Here is a 21592-nt window from a genome sequence, read left to right as displayed (position 1 = left end):
TCAGCCAAGGGAAGTCTTCCTCACCAGTTTGCTTCATTTCTTTGAAGACGTGAATAAACATGTGGATAAAGGAGAGCCGGTTGATGTAGTGTATCTAGATTTTCAGAAAGCTTTTGGCAAAATTCCTCGTGAGAGACTCCTAAGGGAATTAAAGAGTTATGGGATAGGAGGCAATGTTCTGGTGTGGATTTGGAATTGTTTATTGGACAGAAAACAGAGGGTAGGTATAAATGGCCATTTCTTTCAATGGAGGAGAGTGAATAGTGGATTGCCGCAAGGGACTGGTGCTATTTAACATATTTATAAATGATTTGAAAAATGGAATGCCAAGTGAGGTGATTAAATTTGCAGATGACACAAAATTATTCAAAGTTATCAAAACACATGTGGATTGTGAAAAATTGCAGGAAGACCTTAGGAAACTGGAAGACTGGACATTCAAATGTCAGATGAAATTTAATGTGGACAAATGCAAAGTGATGCATGTTAGAAAGAATAATCTGAATCATAGTTACCTGATGCTAGGATCAACCTTGGGTGTTAGCACCCAAGAGAAAGATCTAGGTGTCATTGTAATACGCTGAAATGTTCTGTTCAGTGCATGGTGGCAGCCAGAAAAAGCAAACAGGACGCTATGAATTATTAGGAAAGGGATGGTAAATAAAACCAAAAATACTATAATGCCTCTGTATCGCTCCATGGTGCGATCTCACCTTGAATATTGCGTTCCATTCTGTTTGCTGTATCTCAAAAATGATATAGCGGAATTAGAAAAAGGTTCAAAGAAGAGTGACCATAATGATAAAGGGGGTGGAACTCCTCTCATATGAGGAAAGGCTAAAGACGTTAGGGCTCTTTAGCTTGGAAAAGAGACAGATGAGGGGAGAGATTGAGATGAGGGGAGAGATTGAGGTCTACAAAATCCTGAGTGGTGTAGAATAAGTAGAAGTGAATCGTTTTTTGTTTTTTTTTTACTTGTTCCAAAAGTACAAGACTAGGGGACACTCAAGGAAGTTACATGGAAATACTTTTAAAACAAATAGGAGGAAATATTTTTTCACTCAATGAATAGTTAAGCTCTAGAACTCTTTGCTGGAGAATGTGGTAACAGTGGTTAGCATATCTGGGCTTAAAAAAAGTTTAGAAAAGTCCATATTGAGCCAGACATGGGAAAGCTACTGCTTTTCCTGAGATTGCTAGCATGGAATGTTGCCACTATTTGGGCTTCTATCAGAAACTTGTGACCTGGCTTGGCCACTGTTGGAAACAGGATACTGGGCTAGATGGACCTTTGATCTGACCCAGTATGGCTATTCTTATGTTCTTAAGCTGACTGACTCACTCTGCCGGACACACTTTAGATGCTACACTTATTTCCTTAGTTCATTCTTCTGATGTTAGATTTCAGCTACCTTCTTTTTTTTCCATGAACAGATCATTCGCTTTTGCTAGCTGAGGTCTTTCTCACAAATTTTTCTACCCCCCAATGCAAGTTAGTGAAAAAAAGTAGAGACCTTACTTAGGCAACTATAGATAATTTTTCCAACTCCTTCTCAATGTCGCTGACGTCCTTCAATGCTCCTACTTTAGATGAGCAGGCTTCACTTTGGACCATGGTCTTCTCTGAGGCCTATAATACATTATCCCCTCCAACAGTGATTGCCAACTCAGATTTTAAGAAGAAGTGAACCATGGTACAGTCAACCCTTAGTACTTTTGGACCGACAGCTTAGACCTAAGGAGAGACTTTGGCATAAACACCCTACCAATACTAATGTTCATGGTTATAAGTTTTTGGCATCCACATATAAACATTGAGAGGCAGATGCACTAAAGCTAAATGAGCCTTTAATGACCCTCCAACGAGGAAAATTTGATCCGTTGCATGCATCAAAGGGCTTTTACCGAGGAAGCCAGCAGCTAACGAAAACGGAATGGAGATGAGCAATTAGTGTGAAAACCCCATTGAAACGACATGCACTAACCTTTTCCGATTGCCTTTACGCAGGAAAAAGGCAGGAAAACTAACGAGAGGTCTGGACCTCTCGTTAGGACAGCTCTGTGCCAGGAAAAATCATTAAGTGAAAAAATAAACAAACTTTGAGCCAATCCCAGCGCATTAGCAGAGCTAAAAGCGCTGTGATTGGTCCAAAGGACGTCAGCAAACACATCAAATAAAAAAAATAAAAAAAGGATCGGGAGGGGGCAAGGGCGCTCATCAGGAGCGTCCTGTATGGACGGCCTTGCCCCCCCCCCCCCCGCTGCCCCCCCCTTTCCGCCGCTCCCCCCCCCCCCCCCGAAAAAGCAAAATGCTAGCTGCCCCGGTCCCCCTCCCTTCCTGTTCCTGTGTTCTGCAGAGCTAACTCCGCCTCCCGTCATTCTTCTGCCCCGTGCCCCGCCCCCGCTGCCCCCCCTGAGGTCGACTACGCCGCTTCCCCCCTCCACCGAGACCCCCCTCCCTATTAACGACCCGAGCAGCGCCTCTCACCTCTTTCAGAAGCGCTGCACGGGCAGGAAGATCTATTGTGTTGGTTGTAGTCTCCATGACGTCTCTTCTTCCCTGGCCTAGGCCCCGCCTCCTTCTGACGTAAGTAACCTACGTCAGAAGGAGGCGGGGCCTAGGCCAGGGAAGAAGAGACGTCATGGAGACTACAACCAACACAATAGATCTTCCTGCCCGTGCAGCGCTTCTGAAAGAGGTGAGAGGCGCTGCTCGGGTCGTTAATAGGGAGGGGGGTCTCGGTGGAGGGGGGGAGCGGCGTAGTCGACCTCAGGGGGGGCAGCGGGGGCGGGGCACGGGGCAGAAGAATGACGGGAGGCGGAGTTAGCTCTGTAGAACACAGGAACAGGAAGGGAGGGGGACCGGGGCAGCTAGCATTTTGCTTTTTCGGGGGGGGGGGGGGGGGCAAGGCCGTCCATACAGGACGCTCCTGATGAGCGCCCTTGCCCCCTCCCGATCCTTTGTTTTTGGATTTTGCTGACCGGGTAGCCACGTGTATTTGTTGTGGCTTTTTTTTTGTTTGTTTTTACGTTTGCAGCATGCGCAGAGCAGCCAGCAAAACGCTTGGCTGCTCTGCGCATGATTTAGGGGCCAATTACCGATGTGTATTGTGATTCTTTGATACATTGTACGTTTGAATACCGATCTGAGCATGTGTGACTTTTTTTTTTGGTGCATTCTTCGTTTTTTAAAAATCGTTAGGGACTTTAACGATTTTGATTTTTTTACGTTTGGTTGCTGCATCTGCCTCTAAGTGCAATCAGCTAAGAAAGAATACTATTCTAAACAGATTATCAAAGCACCTCACTCAGCACATCTTTACAGTATACTTTGTTCGCTCATCACAATACCCACTGCAGCTAATCTTACAGATAAGCTTTTCACAGCAGATAATTTTGCTGATTACTTCTTCTCTAAGATCGTAAAGCTCTAATCATCTATGACATGTATAGTGGAATTAGAAAAGATACAGAGAAGGGCAACAAAAATGATAAATGGAATGGGACGACGTTCCTATGAGGAAAAGCTAAAGCGGGTAGGGCTCTTCAGTTTGGAGAAAAGATGGCTGAAGGGAGATATGATAGAGGTCTATAAAATAATGAGTGGAGTGGAACGGTTAGATGTGAATTGCTTGTTTACTCTTTCCAAAAATACTAGAACTAGGGGGCACGCAATGAAGCTACAAAGTAGTAAATTTAAAACGAATCGGAGAAAATTTTTCTTCACTCAGCTTGTAATTAAACACTAGAATTTGTTGCCAAAAAATGTGGTAAAAGCAGTTAGCTTAGCGGAGTTTTAAAAAAGGTTTGGATAATTTCCTAAAAGAAAAAGTCCATAAGCCATTATTAAGATGGACTTAGGAAAATCCACTGCTTATTTCTAGAATAAGCAGCATAAAATCTGTTTTATTCTTTTGGGATCTTGCCAGGAACTTGTGACCTGGATTGGCCACTGTTGGAAACAGGATACTGCTCTTGGTGGACCTTCAGTCTGTCCCAGTATGGCAATGCTTCTGTTCTTAGGTCCCTTTGCTAAAGGAGCCATATGACTACAATATAGGATACAGTGAGGATGACCTGCAGGTTTGAATGGGCTTGCTTGAGTGTGATGGGCCAGTTTACACAGAGACCTAGAGTTTCTGTAAGATCAGAGGGCTAATCTTGTTCTGTGTTATGTTTTTGGTTTGTTATCATTAGATCCTAATGTAAATGGTTATATGCTTTTATTATGATTCCGATGAATAAAACTGTGGCAGTAAGAGGGGCACGGAATGAGCTTTCTTCCCAAGGCGTATGCACATATGTATGTGGACATGTGATGATTTAGGGTGGGGAGGCTGAGAGGGAAGGATGGAGGTAAGAGAGGGGGAAATAGAGATGGTGAGGAGGGCCAACAGGGGTACTGGAGATCCACTGTTGGGCAAATCATCCTCAAATTGCAGGGATGAGTGGGAGAGGGAAAGGGGAAATATAACATGATGTTGTTTTCTCTTTTAGAGGTGTTTCTAATGGTGCCTCGAGTGAGGGGGAGGGGCAGAATGGGATAGTTACTGTAATTTGTATCTATTGGTTAATGTGGTTGGATAAATGGTCAGATCCATCAGATACTGAACGAGAGTTGTTTAGCATTATGTAGGCAATACCTGCACAGCCCTCTGCGCAAAGGACTTCTACCCTGGTGCTGATCACAGTCACCAATGGATCCTCGTCATCTGTAATTGCAGTGTAGCAAGTGTAGTCAACATAATGATAGATTGCCCCTTGGTTTGTGCTTTAGGCCAATGTGTCTTGAGCATTCTTCTCCCTTTATGTTGGGAATAACCAGTCTTCATTTAATTTTCTGCCTTTTAGCAGATTCTTGGTTCCCAAAAAAAGCACGGTTTATGGGCATTCTTCAAGCTCATCTATTGGAGAGAATTTCAGTTTGTAACATGTTCACTCAGGATGGATGTTTCTAGCCTAAGGACATCATTCTCACATATTTTCAAATAGGAAATCTGGATGTCTTTCCTGTTTGAAAATTGCTGCGAGATGGACATTTTTTGGGATGTTATGAGCAGGTCGTCCTAATTCCAACCTGGACTTGCTTTCAAAAGTGATCCCCCACGTCACTAAGAAATATTTTACAAGAAAGCCTTGATATGGCACTGCTAGTGTGGAAAAAGTAAGACTATTGTGTTTAAATGCAAGACCTTCTTGTGTGGCTAATTTCATCTTGCATGTTGACAGAAAACCAGAATCATTTTTCAACTGTTCTCAGCTCTGACTGGTGGTGTCTCTTTCTTGTTGCAGCCTTTTGGAAGCTTATAATCGCTGTAGCTCGGTGCAGGACCAGGAAAAACTTCTGTTCAACATTAAGTGTGGCAAACTGCAAAGGTGTGGAACTAATGATCTTTCTAGTCCAAGTTTCCGCTGCCACCTTTTGTCTGTGCTTGCTGTCTGATAGAGCTTAAATATGAGGGGATGGCAGACATGTAGTACTACAGTGCAAGTTGCATGACAATTAGGCAGAACTAGGCAATCAGAGCAGCAGCTTCTGGGTGGAAGGCGCCAAAGAGCACCTGCATTTAAAAGCAAAACAATAGATCCTGACATAGGGTTACCATACGTCTGGATTTACCCAGACATGTCCTCTTTTTGAGGACATGGCTTGGCATCTAGGCGGGATTTGCCAGCCTGCCCATTTGTCCAGATTTGCGGACGAACAGGCAGACTGGTGGGGGCAGGGGTGTTCGGGCCTCAAGGGTTTCCTATCCTGCCCTCCCCTACCTTAGTGTGTACCCTGGTGGTCTAGTACTACTACTTATCATTTCTATAGTGACCTCTTTGGGGCAGGAAAGAGCCCCCTTTTTTCCTGCCTGGTGCGACTGTAGACTTCTTCTGGTGCCGATTCAAAATGGCTGCCGAGAGTTCAAGTGGCAACCTCGCGAGACTTCCCAGTAGTCTTGCAAGGTCACTGCTTGACCTCTTGGCAGCCATTTTGAATCAGCGCTGGGAGCAAGAGAGGTTTACAGCTGCGCCGGACAGGGAAGAGGGGGCTCTTTCCTGCCCCGAACAGGCCCCTAGACCACCAGGGCACTACAAATAATGTACAGGAGAGGAGGGGTAGTGAATGCAGTCATGTGGGTGGAGGGGAGGGAGGCCGGAAAATTAGGGAAGGGATAACATGGGGGGGAAGAGAGAGGAAATCTGGCTTTCTTTGGGGGGGAGGTGATGGGGCAGGGGTGTAATGGGGGGCAGGACATGCAGCCTCTTTTTTTTTTGGGGGGGGGGGAATATGGTAACCCTGTCCTGACAGCCATACAAACTCACAGAAACAACTGGAGGGGCTTTTTCCAGCAGAGAGGGTGGGCAGTTTTCAAATATTTTATCCAGATTATTTTGAAGGGGTGGTGTTGGGATGATCATGATTGTTGGAGAACCCTAAACGTTAATGGGCAGGGAGCACAAGGCTGAAGGTTTGCTTAGGGTGTCTAATACTCTTGCACCAGCTGTGATATAGTGGATTTTCTCTAGAGAGCCTGTAGCTGAGACACTGTCATATAGTGAACACTAGTCACCAGGTAGTGCTGTAAAATCTGCTTCTGCAGGAATCGAGTGCCCCTCAGAAGGCATTCTCAACTTGTAACTTAGGAATGAAGGCCAGAACACCAACTGCTGAACCCTGGTGGTGATATTTATGATGATGTGGGATTGGTTGGGGGCTTTTCTTTCGATATGACATTTTCCCCCCTATTTCTTCTGTAGGAATTTGGGGCCTGTCCTGAGTAAAACTGTCGCCCAGCTTTACTGCACAGACGGAGCACTGTCTTGAGGGCAGAGTCAGAAGTGGCCCTTTACTCTTCAGCACAAGTCTTGGAATGAACAGCAGCAAGGGATCCTGCACACAATCAGAGACACAACATGTGTTGTCTTAACTAACATGAGAATTCTTTTCTGAAATGGGTGCTTGTTTTTTTCATTTCTTCCTGGCTTTGATCAGAGTATCATAGTAAGGGAGCACCAGCATTTGTTCCAACAGCGACATTTCTTGCCCAGCTCTTCATCCGTGATCCAACATACAGTGTAAAATGCTATAGTGATGCCTAATGTGATCTCGTTCTTTGGCTGCTTGTGCTGTACCTGTTCTGTGGTGGGGAGGGGAGTTGTGGGTTTGAGGGACGCTCACATTGCTGATTCTCAGACTGTAACTGTCCTTTGAACAAAATGGCATCTTCATTTTCTGACATCTTCTATCTACCAATGAACTCCATAGTAAGCAGGCTGCTGGGGTCCTGCAGTGCTCTAGTAAACCACGTCATTTAAGGTTTGCTATGTTACTGTGCTTTTGGTTTGTGATTATAAGTTCTGCCTTTTGTTACAGAAGGCCAAAGTGTGTTAATTGGGTACAGTTGGAAGCAGTGTGTGTGAGGACGGATCAGTGATCCCATCTCATACTTTTTCCCCATGGATGCAGGGACTTGCTTGGATAGCATTTCTGAGCATACTCTGTGCACCCTCCTAGGCAGAGACACTAAAGTGCATTTCCAGTGAGTCTTTGGGGTTGGTAGCAGGGAATCTTCGCATCCTCTGCTTACCAGCCATGGACTCAAAATAGGGTTAAATTGTTATCCCTTGGCCTCTATCTACACCTGTACTATAACCTTCATTGCATGTTTAGCAGCCCTCTGTTTCCATCTTCGAAGCCCCTCAGAACAGATTTAGCTTTAAAGAAAAATAAACTTGTATAGTTGGAAGGATTTTTCCCCCTTATTTTTTATGTGGGTCTTCTCCCTTTGTGAATGCAATTATAAGAATATGTTTTGTTTTTAGAAAGTATAAGACTTGCTGAGAGGTAACGGACATTATACCAAACCCCCTCATCCCCATTTTCATGACCCAATTTCACATGCTAGTGGGGGGTGAGGGAGACCAAACCAGCAATTTTGTGATGGAGGTGTTGACCCTGTTCTCGCCCTCACACATTACCACTGTCTTCCTGCCTACTATTAAAAAAAAAAAAAACACCCTGTAAACCTATTTACACAGAGGCAAATACATGAGACCTGACTTGGCAGGTTACCTGCTCTGGTTATTTTTCATCAATGTAAGGTGGAACACTAATACCTGTAAAGGTGACAAAACAGGAACTGCCAGGCCAAGCTGCCTGTCTGGCTTATCATGGTATGTGCTTCCCACATTCTGCCATTTATTCTTCATTTTCTGTAAAAACCCAAATTGAGCTTGCTGATGGGGCAATTAGAAATTAACATTCATATTTTAACTCAGGCTCCCATGGCCGAAGAAGCTGTTGCTCAAGTTCTTAATTTTTATTTGATATACTGCCTTAGAGATGAGCCATTGATGCTGTCATCAAATCCTCTTACCTTATCCTGACTGTAGTGTGGAGTCCGTTTAACTGCCACTACATCTCAACTGTTAGAAGACCATCCCTGACACATCTGTAGCCACTAATTCGTAGCCCTCCAAGCCTTCACTTCTGCATCACTCAGCTTTCCTGCCACCCTTAAGAGCCAGCTTGGTCCACTTCCCCAGTCATGATAGTTTACTCCCTGCTTCCTCTCTTAACCGCCCCCCTCCAGTCTCACCCACCCACCCATTCGTGCCCTGAAAAAGCACACTCACAGTCCTTTCACCTGATGGGGAATGGCAGTTGGGTTTGATATTTATCTGGAAGAATAGTAACTGTGTGAACCTTGTCCCATTAGACATGCAGAACCTGTAAGTACTCTTCCTTATCGCTTGCCTATGTATAGACATAGCCAGACAAAACCGGCTTCAGTTTTATAGACAAACTTGTACAGAAATTAAGATGAAATAGAAAATGCACAGATCATAAGTGATAGAAAAGTAACTTGCTAGCCAAAAGTTGCAAGAAGTCACTGAACTGCTGCGATTTCTTTTGTGTTTTCCCAATATCAAAAATCAGAGCTTGCTCTTAGGATCAGAGGGCCTTCAGGAGCTCTCTCCTCATTGTCTTGATTAGAAACAGAAATGACAAAAGCTTGCAAAAATGTTTTATTGCTCACTGCCCTGTTTCCTCACTCTAAAAAAAAAAATCTTACTATAGCCACTCAATATATAAAGTCAGATGTCACAACAGCATTCCTGACTTATAATCTCATTTCTAATTGGGTAGTATGTGGACACTTTATGGCCCATGGTCAGTTGGAGTGGGTTTCTCCTCTTCTTTCACAGCAGTATCTTCTCAACTTGCATGTGGGTTAGTGCTAAGTATGCCTAGGACCAAGGGGTTGCAGTGGATTGGAAAGTAGAGGCAGAATCGCAACATGAAAGCTCTAATATCACAGCACCTGAGAACATCAATAATCTTTGGCAAGCCCTTCTGTGCCTTATGGATTCCATTTTTTCCAGCTTAAAGCTTTAAAAGCCTTTATTTCCTCACAGTAGTAAGAATGTGCAAAGTGGAACGGAAGGCTGCTTAATGAGCTGTTAAGTGACCTGGGTGTAGAACTACATGTACAGTGATACCTCGGTTTTCGTTGACTTTGGTTATTGTCGTTTTCGGTTTTCAACATTTTTTTTCTTTGAAAAATTTGTCTTGGTTTTCGTCGGTTGCCTCGGAGTTCATTGGCGTTGTTTCTCATTGTGTGATCATCACCCCCTAGCTCCATCATGGGTCCAAAAAAGTTTCCACAGCCAGCAGCCCTTCAAAGAAGAAGGCCAGAAACACGATCGAGTTGAAGAAGGAAATCATTGAAAAATACAAGAACGGCATTAAGATCGCCGAAATCGGCCGCATGTACGGGAAGTCGCCATCCACGATAAGTTCCATTGTGGCAAAAAAGGTAGCAATAAAGGAGGCTAATGTAGTGAAAGGCGTGAATGTGCTAATGAAACACAGATCGCAAACAATTGAAGATGTGGAACAATTATTAATTTAGATCAATCAAAAACAGATGGCGATTCTGTTTCTGAGGCCATCATATGTGAAAAGGCCAGACTGTTGTATGCAGTGGCGTTCCTAGGGGGGCTGACACCCGGGGCGGATCACAGATGCTCCCCGCCCCCCTCAGATGCAGCATGACCCCCCTCCCCCCCCCCCCGGTGCATGCCACGCGCGCCTGTCCTTCGTTCGTTCCATTCTCCCTCTGCCCCGGAACAGGAAGTAACCTGTTCCGGGGCAGAGGGAGCATGGAACGAACGAAGGACAGGCGCGTGCGGCACCCCCCCCCACCCCAGCTGCGTGCACCCGGGGCGGACCGCACCCACCGCCCCCCCTAGGAACACCACTGGTTGTATGCCGATCTCATTAAGAAAATGCCTGGGACGAGTGCTAGTTTACTTAGTGATTTTAAGGCCAGCAGAGGCTGGTTCGAAAAATTCAAAAGGCGCACTGGCATACACAGTGTCACTAGGCACGATGAAGGTGCAAGTTCGGACAAGTCTGGGGCCAAAAAATGTGTGTCCGAATTCAAAGATTACGTAGAGGCTGAAGGATTCATCCCTCAACAAGTCTTCAATTGTGATGAAACTAGCTTCTTCTGGAAGAAAATACCAAAGAGGACATTCATTACACAGGACAAGGCACTGCCAGGACATAAGCCTATGAAAGATAGGCTAACTCTTTTGTTGTGTGGTAATGCTAGTAGTGATTGTAAAGTGAAGCCTTTACTGGTGTACCATTCAGAAACTCCTAGAGTGTTTAGCAGAAACAACGTGATCAAAAGTAAATTGTATGTGATGTGGAGGGCAAACAAGAAAGCATGGGTCACGAAGCCAATTTTCATTGAGAAGATGAATGAAGTGTTTGGCCTGAGTGTGAAAAAATACCTCCAGGATAATCAGTTGCCCCTTAAGTGCCTCCTGTTAATGGACAATGCTCCTGCACATCCTCCAGGTTTGGAAGACGCATTGTTGGAGGAGTTCAGTTTTATCACAGTGAAGTTCTTGCCCCCTAATACCACACCACTCATCCAGCCCATGGACCAGAATGTCATTTCCAATTTCAAGAAACTGTACACAAAAGCAATGTTTCAAAGGTGCTTTGAAGTGACATCAGATACAGAATTGGCCTTAAGAGAGTTCTGGAAAAACCATTTCAACATTCTCAACTGCATTAGCCTCATAGATAAGGCTTGGCAGGGAGTGGCATCCAGGACGATCAACAATGGCTGGAAGAAATTATGGCCAGGATGTGTGCGTGAGAGAGATTAGAAGGGTTTGAGCCTTCACCTGATGACCCTACACATGTGGTGCAGTCAATTGTTTATTTGGGGAAGTCCATGGGTTTGGAGATGAGTGGTGAGGATGTGGATGACCACAGTTAAGAACTCACCACTGAAGAGCTGCAAGACCTTCACCTAGAAGTGCAACAGACAGCAGATAAATAAGTTGCTTCAGATGAGGAGGAAGAGACCGGGGAGAATGTGCCTTCCTCAGAGATTAAGGACATCATCTGCATGTGGAGTAAAGTACAGGGGTTTATGGATAAAAATCACCCAGACAAAGCTGTTGAAGGCCATGTCTGCAATTTGTTTAATGATAATGTCTTGCCCCATTTTGGCAAATCTTAAAGAGGTGGCAGAAACAGACCTCTTTGGACAGCTTTCTTGTATGACATGGGTCCACTGCCTCTGAAGCTGGTCCTAGTGCCAAAAGACCAAGAAGGCAAGTGACCCCAGATAGTGCCTTGATACCTAAGGTCCTTATGGTGGGAGATTCCCCTTCTAAACAATAATGTGACAAGAGGCTAAAGGATTCATCCCTCAACAAGCATAGGCGCCCCGTATAAGAGGCTTGGGGAGGCTAAGCCTCCCCAGCCCAACTGTGACCTTCTTCGCCTGCTGCCCCCACCCCACGACGAGCTGCAGGCTTCCCCGCTCCCCAGGTCATCCATCCCGTCTGCCCTCAGCTCCCCCCTAGCCCTCGTTTGCTTCCTGCCGTTGCCCTACCTTTAAATATTGCATTTTTCTTCCAGTCGCTGCACCATTATTAAAAGCAGAAGCAGGCTCGGCTCCAGCCATCGCTCGCATGGCTCCGCCTTCGCGCAAACAGGAAATACGTCAGAAGAGGGCGGAGCCATGCCAGGGAAGGCTGGAGCCGAGCCTGCTTCTGCTTTTAATAATGGCGCCGTGACTGGAAGAAAAATGCAATATTTAAAGGTAGGGCAACGGCAGGAAGCAAACGAGGGCTAGGGGGGAGCTGAGGGCAGACGGAATGGACGAGCGGGGGATCGGGAATTGGGGGGGGCTGGAAGTTAACATTGCTGGATGGAGGGGAGGGCAGGGGGGAGAGGAGTTATTGGCTGGACAAGGGTGGGTGGAGGGGAGGGGAGAGGAGGGTTGCTGGACATGGGTGGATGGAGGAGAAGGGAGAGGAAGGTTGCTGGACATAGGTGGATGGAGGGGAGGGCAGGGGGGAGAGGAGGGTTGCTGGACATGGGTGGATGGAGGGGAAGGCAGTGTTTGGAATATGTCCACTTTGAGAATTAGGTGCTCAACATTAAAAGTTTAAATTTATTTACTTATTTATGGCATTTTATCCCACATTAAACATGAATTAGGGTGTTTTGTGGCTCTACATGAGAATTGTGATATTATGATCCCTTGTTTCATATTATTGACAGTCTGCATTTTCCATGTGGGTGGTATATTGGTGTATTAGGTTCTGCCCAGTGTAATATTTATGGTACAGTAAGGTTCTGAGTGTGTTTTTGCACAAAGTTGTGCATAGTGTTTTGCAGTTGAGCGATTGTATATGCTTTGAGCAACCACTTTATTCTTTGACATATGATACATATCTAATATCTAAATTTAATAAAAGGTATTGTGACTTATTTTTTTTTTCCTGTGTTATCAATTATGGATTTAAGCCCCACCCCAAACCCCACCCCCTTTAGCCTCCCCAAACAGTTGGGCCACCGACCGCCTATGCCCAACAAGTCTTCAACTGTGATGAAACTGGCCTCTTTTGGAAGTAAATGCCATGTTAAATAAATGTTCCTTTATTCTTTACATTAGTCTTTTGTATTCATTTTATATTAATTTCTTATTGCCTCGGTTTTGGATTTTGCCGATCGTTCTCGGACAGATTTTCGACGGAAACTGAGGTATCACTGTACCATAAGCATCAGAAAATCCAGGCTTGGCCCACAGGGTCTCTTCAGGTACCAGATTCTTATAGGGTGGATAATTTTTAGCACAGTCCATAGTTTCCAGCTGCAGCACAAGGTTAGATTTTGTAGGAAGCATTACAAATATTTTATAGCAATTCTTTCAAATTTTTATGTATGAATAATGTAAATTTGTTTTGTATAATAAAAATATAGGTTTCTGCCTTTAACTTATTTTATTCTTTTGGGGTATTGCTATTTGGGAGAGGGTGTCACCATTGGAAGGGAAGCGGGAAGGAGGTTGAAGGGGAGAAAGAGGGGCTGGTAGGCAGATTATCAAAAGCAAATGAGGGCACTAGAGGCCAGTAGCGCTGTATTAGTGCCCATGTTTGCTCCTGCCCAAAGATCAGAGCCAGCAAGAACATGCAACGATACGCGCAATGGCTCTGAACGCAATGAGCATGCAAATGCATGCTAAACAGGGCATTACCTATTCCTCCCCAATGCTCAGCGGGAAGTGTGCCAAACAAGGGCACTGCACCTGCGGCAAACCCTATTCCAGCTCAGAGCTAGTGTTAGGGTTTGTAGAGCATTGGGGAGGAATGGAGAGCCCTGTCAAGAATGTTAGCAGGCCTCCTCATCCCACCCTGGACACAGGACTAGCGCACCCCCCTCCCCGTGTACCTCAAAACAAGAGGAGGGAGTAGCACTCCTTCCAGCGCTGCCTCCAAAATGGCAGTGCCGTGTCCTGCCAAGTGCATCCTGGGATGTGCAGAGTGGGGCTTCCCTATCATATAAGGGAAACGCCCTGGTAAGAAAGCCCCGCCCAGTGCATTCCAGGATGCACTGGGCATGGCACGGTGCCACCATCTTGGAGGCAGTGCTGGAAGGAGAAGAGTGTTACACCCTCCATCATTTTGAGGTGCTTGGGGGAGGTGCTAAACCACCAGGGGGAGGGCTGGTGGGTGGGGGGGGGGGGGGGAGTCAGGTTTGAGGAGTGGACCTCCAGCCCCTCGTTTCCAGATTGGGATGGGGGGCCGCCAGCCCTGTTTGACAGGTTTGAGCTGTAAAAATAAAATTAAAAAGCCTGGACCTGTCAACCAACTCCTGTGGGAGGTTTTTGTCTTGACCGCATGTCCAGGCACAATCTTCCCACTGGTTGATTAAAACAGCCCTATTACTTTTGATCATTAGGGGTCTTTAATTCCCCATGCTGTTCTGGTGCTAATTTTTCTGCACTGTTTGGAACAGCACAGGGAATTTGATCATTGGGGCATGGGAGAAATAGATGGGGTGAGAATAGGAGGGAGTTGCTGGAGCTGGCAGGAAGAGGACTGGTTGGGGATCTAGAAGAGGGAACAGTGACATCCCTCCCCATCTCTAGTTATCTTTATGTCCCTTCTTTACCCCATCTACCATGCCCTCTTACCTCTCCTATTCCCAACTGTCTTCTCACCCACCACAGGTTCAGACACACACACATAATCCCTTCCCTTTGCAGCGCAGCTTTAGCTGATTCCTTCTTTCGCCTCCTCTCAGTAATTCCCCTAGAACTTCTCATCTCCCCCATCGCCTTTCACACACACTCATCCTCTCTTCAAATACATATATTCTAGCTCTTCTCCTAGCTCACCTCACCTCTGATCATTGTTCATTCACACCCCCTTTCATTAATGCAGCTAACAGGACTAGAGTAGCAGTGCCCTGAGCCATGTTCTTTACCCACTGGCTGGGATTCAACTTGTGCTTTTAACTGGGTGCATATGTACAACTATCCAAAGGCGGATACAGCCTCAGGTATGCACCCTCTCATTCTGCCTGCCTGGATTAATATGTGATGGAGGGGTAAGTAGCAAAAGGGTTCAGAAGGAAGATGCACAGCCGGACACATGACTACAGCCAGATGCTGCCTTACAACCTAATTTGTTCTCTGGTTTACTGAGATTTCACAGGACCAGCACATTCTGAGGCAAGGACATTTTTTTGCCACCCTTGCTACAGAATTACACAAGACTAGGGTCCTGATTATTAGTTTTCAATGCTATTCAGGACTGAGCAAACTCACTTCTGCAGAGGGTCTGTAACCTTGTTTTCCATCAAGATAATGGTAAGTAAAACATAAGACTTGAGTCATTTTAACAAGTAGTCTAGTTATGATTTGGATATTAACCAGTAGTTAACAAGTTAACATGCTATGACAGGAACTAGTTACCAGTAGCTAGTTAGCCTTCCAAACCTAAACCAGGAATTCCAAACCTCTTTGGGTGTGTGCATCTCTTTTCAAGCTCTAAATGTGTACCCTTGGCCTATCACCACCTACCTCTCCCATTACTCAGCAGTCACAAAGCTAACTTAGCCCCTTCCCATCAGTCTCTCCTCTTCCCCACCAGCATCTTTCTCCTTCCAGCCCCTTCCCACTATTCTTATTTTCACTTACCCACCAGCTTCTCAGTTTCTTCTGACCCAGCCCATTTCTACCAAACTCTATCCCCCCAACCTTTATTTTATTTATTTATTTTATTGCATTTGTATCCCACATTTTCCCACCTATTTGCAGGCTCAGTGTGGCTTACAATACATTGTGAATGATGGAAATACAATGTGTTACAGTACAATTATGGGTTACATGATGAGGAGTTATGGGAAGACAAAGTCAAGTCAAAACAACATTTGGAGCGTAGAAACTATGGAATGTTACAATGGAGAAAAGATAGGGCGATAGAACAATAGCACGAAAACCTTAAGGTATAGCAATTTTATATTTGGGTGGAGTATTCGGGGTAAGAGAATTTAGAAAAAAGTGTATTGATGCATTTCTGTTAGTGTATATGGACTTCATGTGTTTTGATCCTTGCAATAAATTTTCTCAAAGAGATAAGTCTTTAATCGTTTGCGGAAGTCGGTTAGTTCATAGATCGTGTTCAGGTTGCGTGGCAGTGTGTTCCAGAGTTGTGTGCTCATATAAGAGAAGGTTGATGCATGCAGTACTTTGTATTTTATGCCTTTGCAGTTAGGGAAGTGGAGATTGAGGAAAGTTTGGGATGATCCTTTAGCGTTTCTGGATGGTAAGTCTATTAAATCAGACATGTATGCAGGAGCTTCACCATGGATGACTTTGTGGACTAAAGGTGCATACTTTAAAGGTGATACGTTCCTTGAGTGGTAGCCAGTGCAGCTTCTCACATAAGGGTTTTGCACTTTCGTATTTTGGTTTTCCGAAGATGAGTCTGGCTGCTGTATTCTGGGCTGTTTGAAGTTTCCTCAGTATTTGTTCTTTGCAGCCTGCGTATAATGAGTTACAGTAGTCCAGATGACTGAGTATGAGTGATTGCACTAGGCTGCGGTAGACGGATCTCGGAAAGAATGGTCTTATTCTTTTCAGTTTCCACATGGAGTAGAACATCTTTTTGGTTGTGTTGTTTGCGTGAGTCTCAAGTGTTAGGTGGCGGTCAATTGTGACTCCTAGGATTTTTAAAGTTTCGGAGATTGGCAGTTGTAGTTTAGGTGTGTTAATAGCGGTAAATTTATTTGTGTTGTATTCTGAGTCATTCTGCCTTTCCTCAAGTTCTCTCCCCACCAGTCTGTTTCATCCATCCTTTCACCATTAGTTTCTCTCACCAGTCTTTCCTTCACCATTTCCCCCCTTAAACCCTCCTATCCACTCCATCTCCTCTGACCATTTTTATGGATGTATTGTAATTATATTTATGATCCACATTGAGTCTGAAAGGTAAAGATGAAACAAACTAAAATAAATAAAAGTCAAAAGCTAACCTGTTATTGTAATACCTGAGCTGCTATCTGGACCCTAGGTACCACTCTCTTGCCTCACCTCTGGGCCCTAAGCTGCTGCTGAATTCCTGAGGTGTTCAGGTTTCTGATTCATTTTCCCTCATGCAGAGCTATTTTTTCATGGATCACCAGCTGGGGAGTGGTGCACTAGGACACATGTTTTAAAAAGCAGGCCTGGATCTAAGTCTCTGCAGCAGCTTATTCAGGGCCCCTAACTTGGAAAATGAAGCGGTTACAGCTCTCCTTGTGGTGTGGCTGGGGGAGGATGAAGGGGAGAAAAATAGCCATTAGCCCTCATCAAAAAAAATATCCTTATAGTGGTGTGCATGGAAAACAATTTAGATTTTGGGTTCTTTATGTTTTGTTTATTTTTGGTTTGATTTGTTTCATATTACAGCAAACATTTATATTAAAAAAAAAATGGCATTAGCCTCAGGGCCCACTATCGCCATTCTGAAAAAGGGATCCAGCTGAACAAGAGCAAGTAGGGATAACACTAGTCCCCATTTTGATTATGAAAACCCTACACATAGGGTAGATTGCATCCTGGTGGATGAAAGGGAAGGCTAGGGTGGTTTTGTGTTTCTAATGTGGGTAGCACTCTTAATTTTGCCTTTCTGTGATTAAAAAATAATAACTTTGGAGGATTTTTTGGTTTCATTTTCTAAAACTTAAAAATTTTCATTTTGCTAGAAAACAAATGCACATCCCTAACTCTTAATTATCATTACTTTAAATCCTAGAGTACCTCAAAATAGTACAACATTTACTAGGGACTGCTCCATTAAAACTAGTAATGAACACACAGACCCCCCCCCCCCCCCCCCCCAATCTGTGTTCACAAGCCAAGGCACTTAAAATGAGTATGGGCCAACAAAGACAGTAAGCCGCAACACAGAGCTGGAGCGGTAGCTCAGGAGGGTATTCATGGAGACCATTTCCAAATCCAAGACGAACTCCTGTGGTCCTGTCACTGGTCGTGCAAGCACCAGCATAGCACTGATGTTGTTAATTTGCTGAAAAAGAAGATATAATTAGAGTTAGAGAGGGAGCAAGGCAAAAAGAGGACATGATTTGGAGATTGCTGATAACCTGTGATGTTGGAGGCCAAATCTCTAGCAAGGCACAGAGAGAGCAGAAGTGGTTCAGAGTAAGGGCAGTCTGCATCACAAGTCTAAATACACCTACTCTGGAGGAGAGAAAGAACTGCCTTACTGGCCCTATATCAGGTTTTCAGGATATTCTCAAAGTATATGCACACATGGAATTAATTATATTCTGTGAGTATACCTTGTGAATATCCTAAAAACACGATAGGCTGTTCCCAGTCTCTTTTGTACTTTCCTAGTGTCAGTCTTTTCCTAAATTATTTCCATAAGTACATAATGTTGCATAATGGAACAGCCTGGAGGCCCATCAAGCCCAGCATCCTTCCAACAGTGGCCAATCCAGTTACAAGTACCTGGCAAGATCCCAAAACAGTACAATACGTTTAATGCTGCTTATCCTAGGAAAAAGCAGTGGATTTTCCCCAAGACCATCTTAATAATGGCTTATAGACTGTTTTTTAGGAAGCTATCCAAACCTTTTTTAAACCCTGCTAATCTAACTGCTTTTGCAACATTCTTGGGCAATGAATCCCAGAGTTTAATTACACATTGAGTGAAGAAATATTTTTTCCAACTTGTTTTAAATTTACTACTTTGTAACTTTTTTTGTGTCCCCCCTAGACCTAATATTTTTGGAAAGTGTAAACAAGCGATTCACATCTACTTGTTCTACTCCATTCATTATTTTATAGACTTCTATCATATCTCCCTTCAGTCATCTTTTCTCCAAGCTGAAGAGCCCTAGCTGCTTTAGCCTCTCCTCATAGGGAAGTCATCCCATCACCTTTATCATTTTCATCACTCTTCTCTGTACCTTTTCTAATTCCACTATATCTTTTTTGAGATACAGTGACCAAAATTACACACAGTATTCGGGGTGCAGTTGCACCATGGCGCGATACAAAAGCATTATAACATCCTCATTTTTGTTTTCCATTCCTTTCCTAATAATACCTAACATTCTATTTGCTTTCTTAACCACCACCACACACACTGCGCAGAGAGTTTCAATGTATCATCAACGACACCTAGTTCCCTTTCCTGGGCAGTGACTCCTAATGTGGAACCTTGATTCTTGTAACTATAGTTCGGGTTTCTCTTTCCCACATGCATCACTTTGCACTTGCTCACATTAAACGTTATCTGCCATTTGGATGCCCAGTCTCTCAGTGTCCTCTTGTAAATTTTCACAATCCTCTCGCGATTTAACAACTTTGAATAACTTTGTCAGCAAATTTAATTACCTCACTATTTACTCCCATCTCTAGATCATTTATAAATATGTTAAAAAGCAGCGGTCCCAGCGCAGACCCCTGGGGAACCCCACTATCTACCATTCTCCATTGAGAATACTGACCATTTAACCCTAATCTCTGTTTCTATCTTTTAACCTGTTTTTTATCCACAATAGAACACTACCTCCTATCCCATGACCCGCCAATTTCCTCTAGAGTCATTCATGAGGTACTTTGTCAAATGCCTTTTGAAAGTCCAGATACACAATATCAACTGGCTTACCTTTATCCACATGTTTGTTCACCCCTTCAAAGAAATATAGTACATTGGTGAGGCAAGATTTCTTTTACTTAAATCTGTGTTGGCTTTGTCTCAATGCATACTTTTGAAAATGCTCTGTAATTTTGTTCTTTATAATAGTCTCTACCATTTTGCCCAGCACTGACGTTAGGCTCACCGGTCTATAATTTCCTGGATGACCTCTGGAACCTTTTTTAAAAATTGGCATTACAGTGGCCATCATTCAATCTTCTGGTACCATGCTTGATTTTAAAGATAAATGAAATATTACTAACAATAGTTCTACAAGTTCATTTTTATTTATTTATTTTTCTGCATTTGTATCCCACATTTTCCCACCTCTTTGCAGGCTCAATGTGGCTTACACTATACCATAGTGGCGATTGCCATTTCCAGAGTGAGAAGTACAAAGTATTATCACAATTAAAGTACAGAAAATATAAAATGAATCAGTAGCAAATAGACATACAATTCATTTCCGGTAACTGAGATCAAGAGTAATATATAACGTTTCAATTCTATCAGCACTCTGGGATGAATACCATCCGGTCCTGGTGACTTGCTACTCTCCAATTTGTCAAACTGCGCCATTTCATCTTCCTGGTTTGTAGAGATTTCATTCAGTACGCGTCAATTTTGAATGTCGTTTCTGGCACTGATATCTCTCTGAAATCTTCCTTGGTGAAGACCAAAGCAAAGAATTCATTTAATCTCTCCGCTATGGCTTTGTCTTCCCTGAGTGCCCCTCTTACCCCTTGATCATCTAGCAGTCCAACTGATTCTTTTACCAGCTTCTTGCTTTTAATATACCTAAAAAAAATTTTACTATGTGTTTTTGCCTCCAACACAATCTTTTTTTCAAAGTCCCTCTTTGTCTTCCTTATCAGCACTTTGAACAGAGAGGAATATTTTCAGTCGGACACTTCCATTTTTTGAAGTTTTTTCTTTTAGCTCTAATAGCTTTCTTCTCTTTCCTTATCTTCTTTTTCTTCTCTGCATCTGTCTGCCACTGATCTTTATTTTTTGTTTTTCCACTTATCTCTTCTCTACATTTATAGCCATTCATTTGATTTTACCCCAATTCTTTCTCTCACCCTCTTCTTAAGCCTTCTCACCTCATCTACCTATGACTTTTCCCATCTCTGTCTCATCCCCTCTCCAGTACTCCTATTGCCCCCTCTGTCTCCCTCCTTCCCCAGTCTCCTATCCCCATCTTTCACCCAGTCCCCTAGTCCTCAATTTCCATCTTTTGTACTCAACCTCTCAGCCCTCACCTACTCTCAAGTGCCTCATCCCCTGACCAGTCCCTTGCCTCCTGGCTATTCTTTTTTTTTTTTGTTACATTTGTACCCCGCACTTTTCCCACTCATGACAGGCTCAGTGCGGCTTACATGGGGCAATGGAGGGTTAAGTGACTTGCTCAGAGTCACAAGGAGCTGCCTGTGCCTGAAGTGGGAACCAAACTCAGTTCCTCAGTTCCCCAGGACCAAAGTCCACCACCCTAACCACTAGGCCACTCCTTCTATTTCTTACCCTCTACCCCATCTCCTAGTGCCTCTTTCACCTTCTTTTAACCCATTTCCCACCCTCACTCACCCCTTCAGAGACCCTTCCTCTCATACCCCTCTCCCCAGTACCTCCATCCCCTTTCAATGCCTCATCTTTTCTCATCTTCCAAATCATTGACATTGTATCTGAATCTTTCCCTACATTTCATCTCCTTTCATTTACCCCACCCCATTTCACATCTTTACTCATTCTCCCAACCCATCAACACACCTCCCGTTTTTTTGCTGGGAGATTTCAACCTGCTGAATGTGGATTGGAAAGTAGTAAGTGCATCTGTGGAATCAGAAAGAGGTAGAGAGATTGTGGATGCCTTTCAAAGGGCCCTGCTCAGACAAATGGTGACAGAACCCATGAGGGAAGGAGCGACGCTGGATCTAGTGCTCAAATTAAGAAAATGCCCAAACGGGTGCCTGGGCAATAGTGATAATCAAATTTTGATATAACAGCTAAAGCGGAGGGCAGCCACTCAAATGCCTGGATTTCAAACATGCTGATTTTCACAAAATGGGAA

The 21592-nt window shown here is 44.1% G+C and overlaps 2 protein-coding genes across 2 annotated transcripts in view; one reads left to right on the top strand and one right to left on the bottom strand.

Annotated features, from left to right (window-relative positions):
* MUS81 (MUS81 structure-specific endonuclease subunit) overlaps positions 1-13495 on the top strand; it is a 261421-nt gene extending 247926 nt beyond the window's left edge. Inside the window, exons 22-24 of the mRNA XM_030219968.1 lie at positions 5293-5376; positions 6748-9485; positions 13091-13495. Of these exons, the coding sequence (XP_030075828.1) occupies positions 5293-5376; positions 6748-6814 (151 nt within the window). The 3' untranslated portion in view covers positions 6815-9485; positions 13091-13495. The remainder of the gene's footprint in view (positions 1-5292; positions 5377-6747; positions 9486-13090) is intronic.
* Positions 13496-17682: 4187 nt separating this feature from the next.
* EFEMP2 (EGF containing fibulin extracellular matrix protein 2) overlaps positions 17683-21592 on the bottom strand; it is a 138502-nt gene continuing 134592 nt past the window's right edge. Inside the window, 1 exon segment of the mRNA XM_030219141.1 lies at positions 17683-17883. Within this exon segment, the coding sequence (XP_030075001.1) occupies positions 17722-17883 (162 nt within the window). The 3' untranslated portion in view covers positions 17683-17721.

Source organism: Microcaecilia unicolor, chromosome 11 (genome assembly GCF_901765095.1).
Source record: "Microcaecilia unicolor chromosome 11, aMicUni1.1, whole genome shotgun sequence".
NCBI classification, from domain to species: domain Eukaryota; kingdom Metazoa; phylum Chordata; class Amphibia; order Gymnophiona; family Siphonopidae; genus Microcaecilia; species Microcaecilia unicolor.
This window is presented reverse-complemented; position numbering and strand designations above follow the sequence as displayed.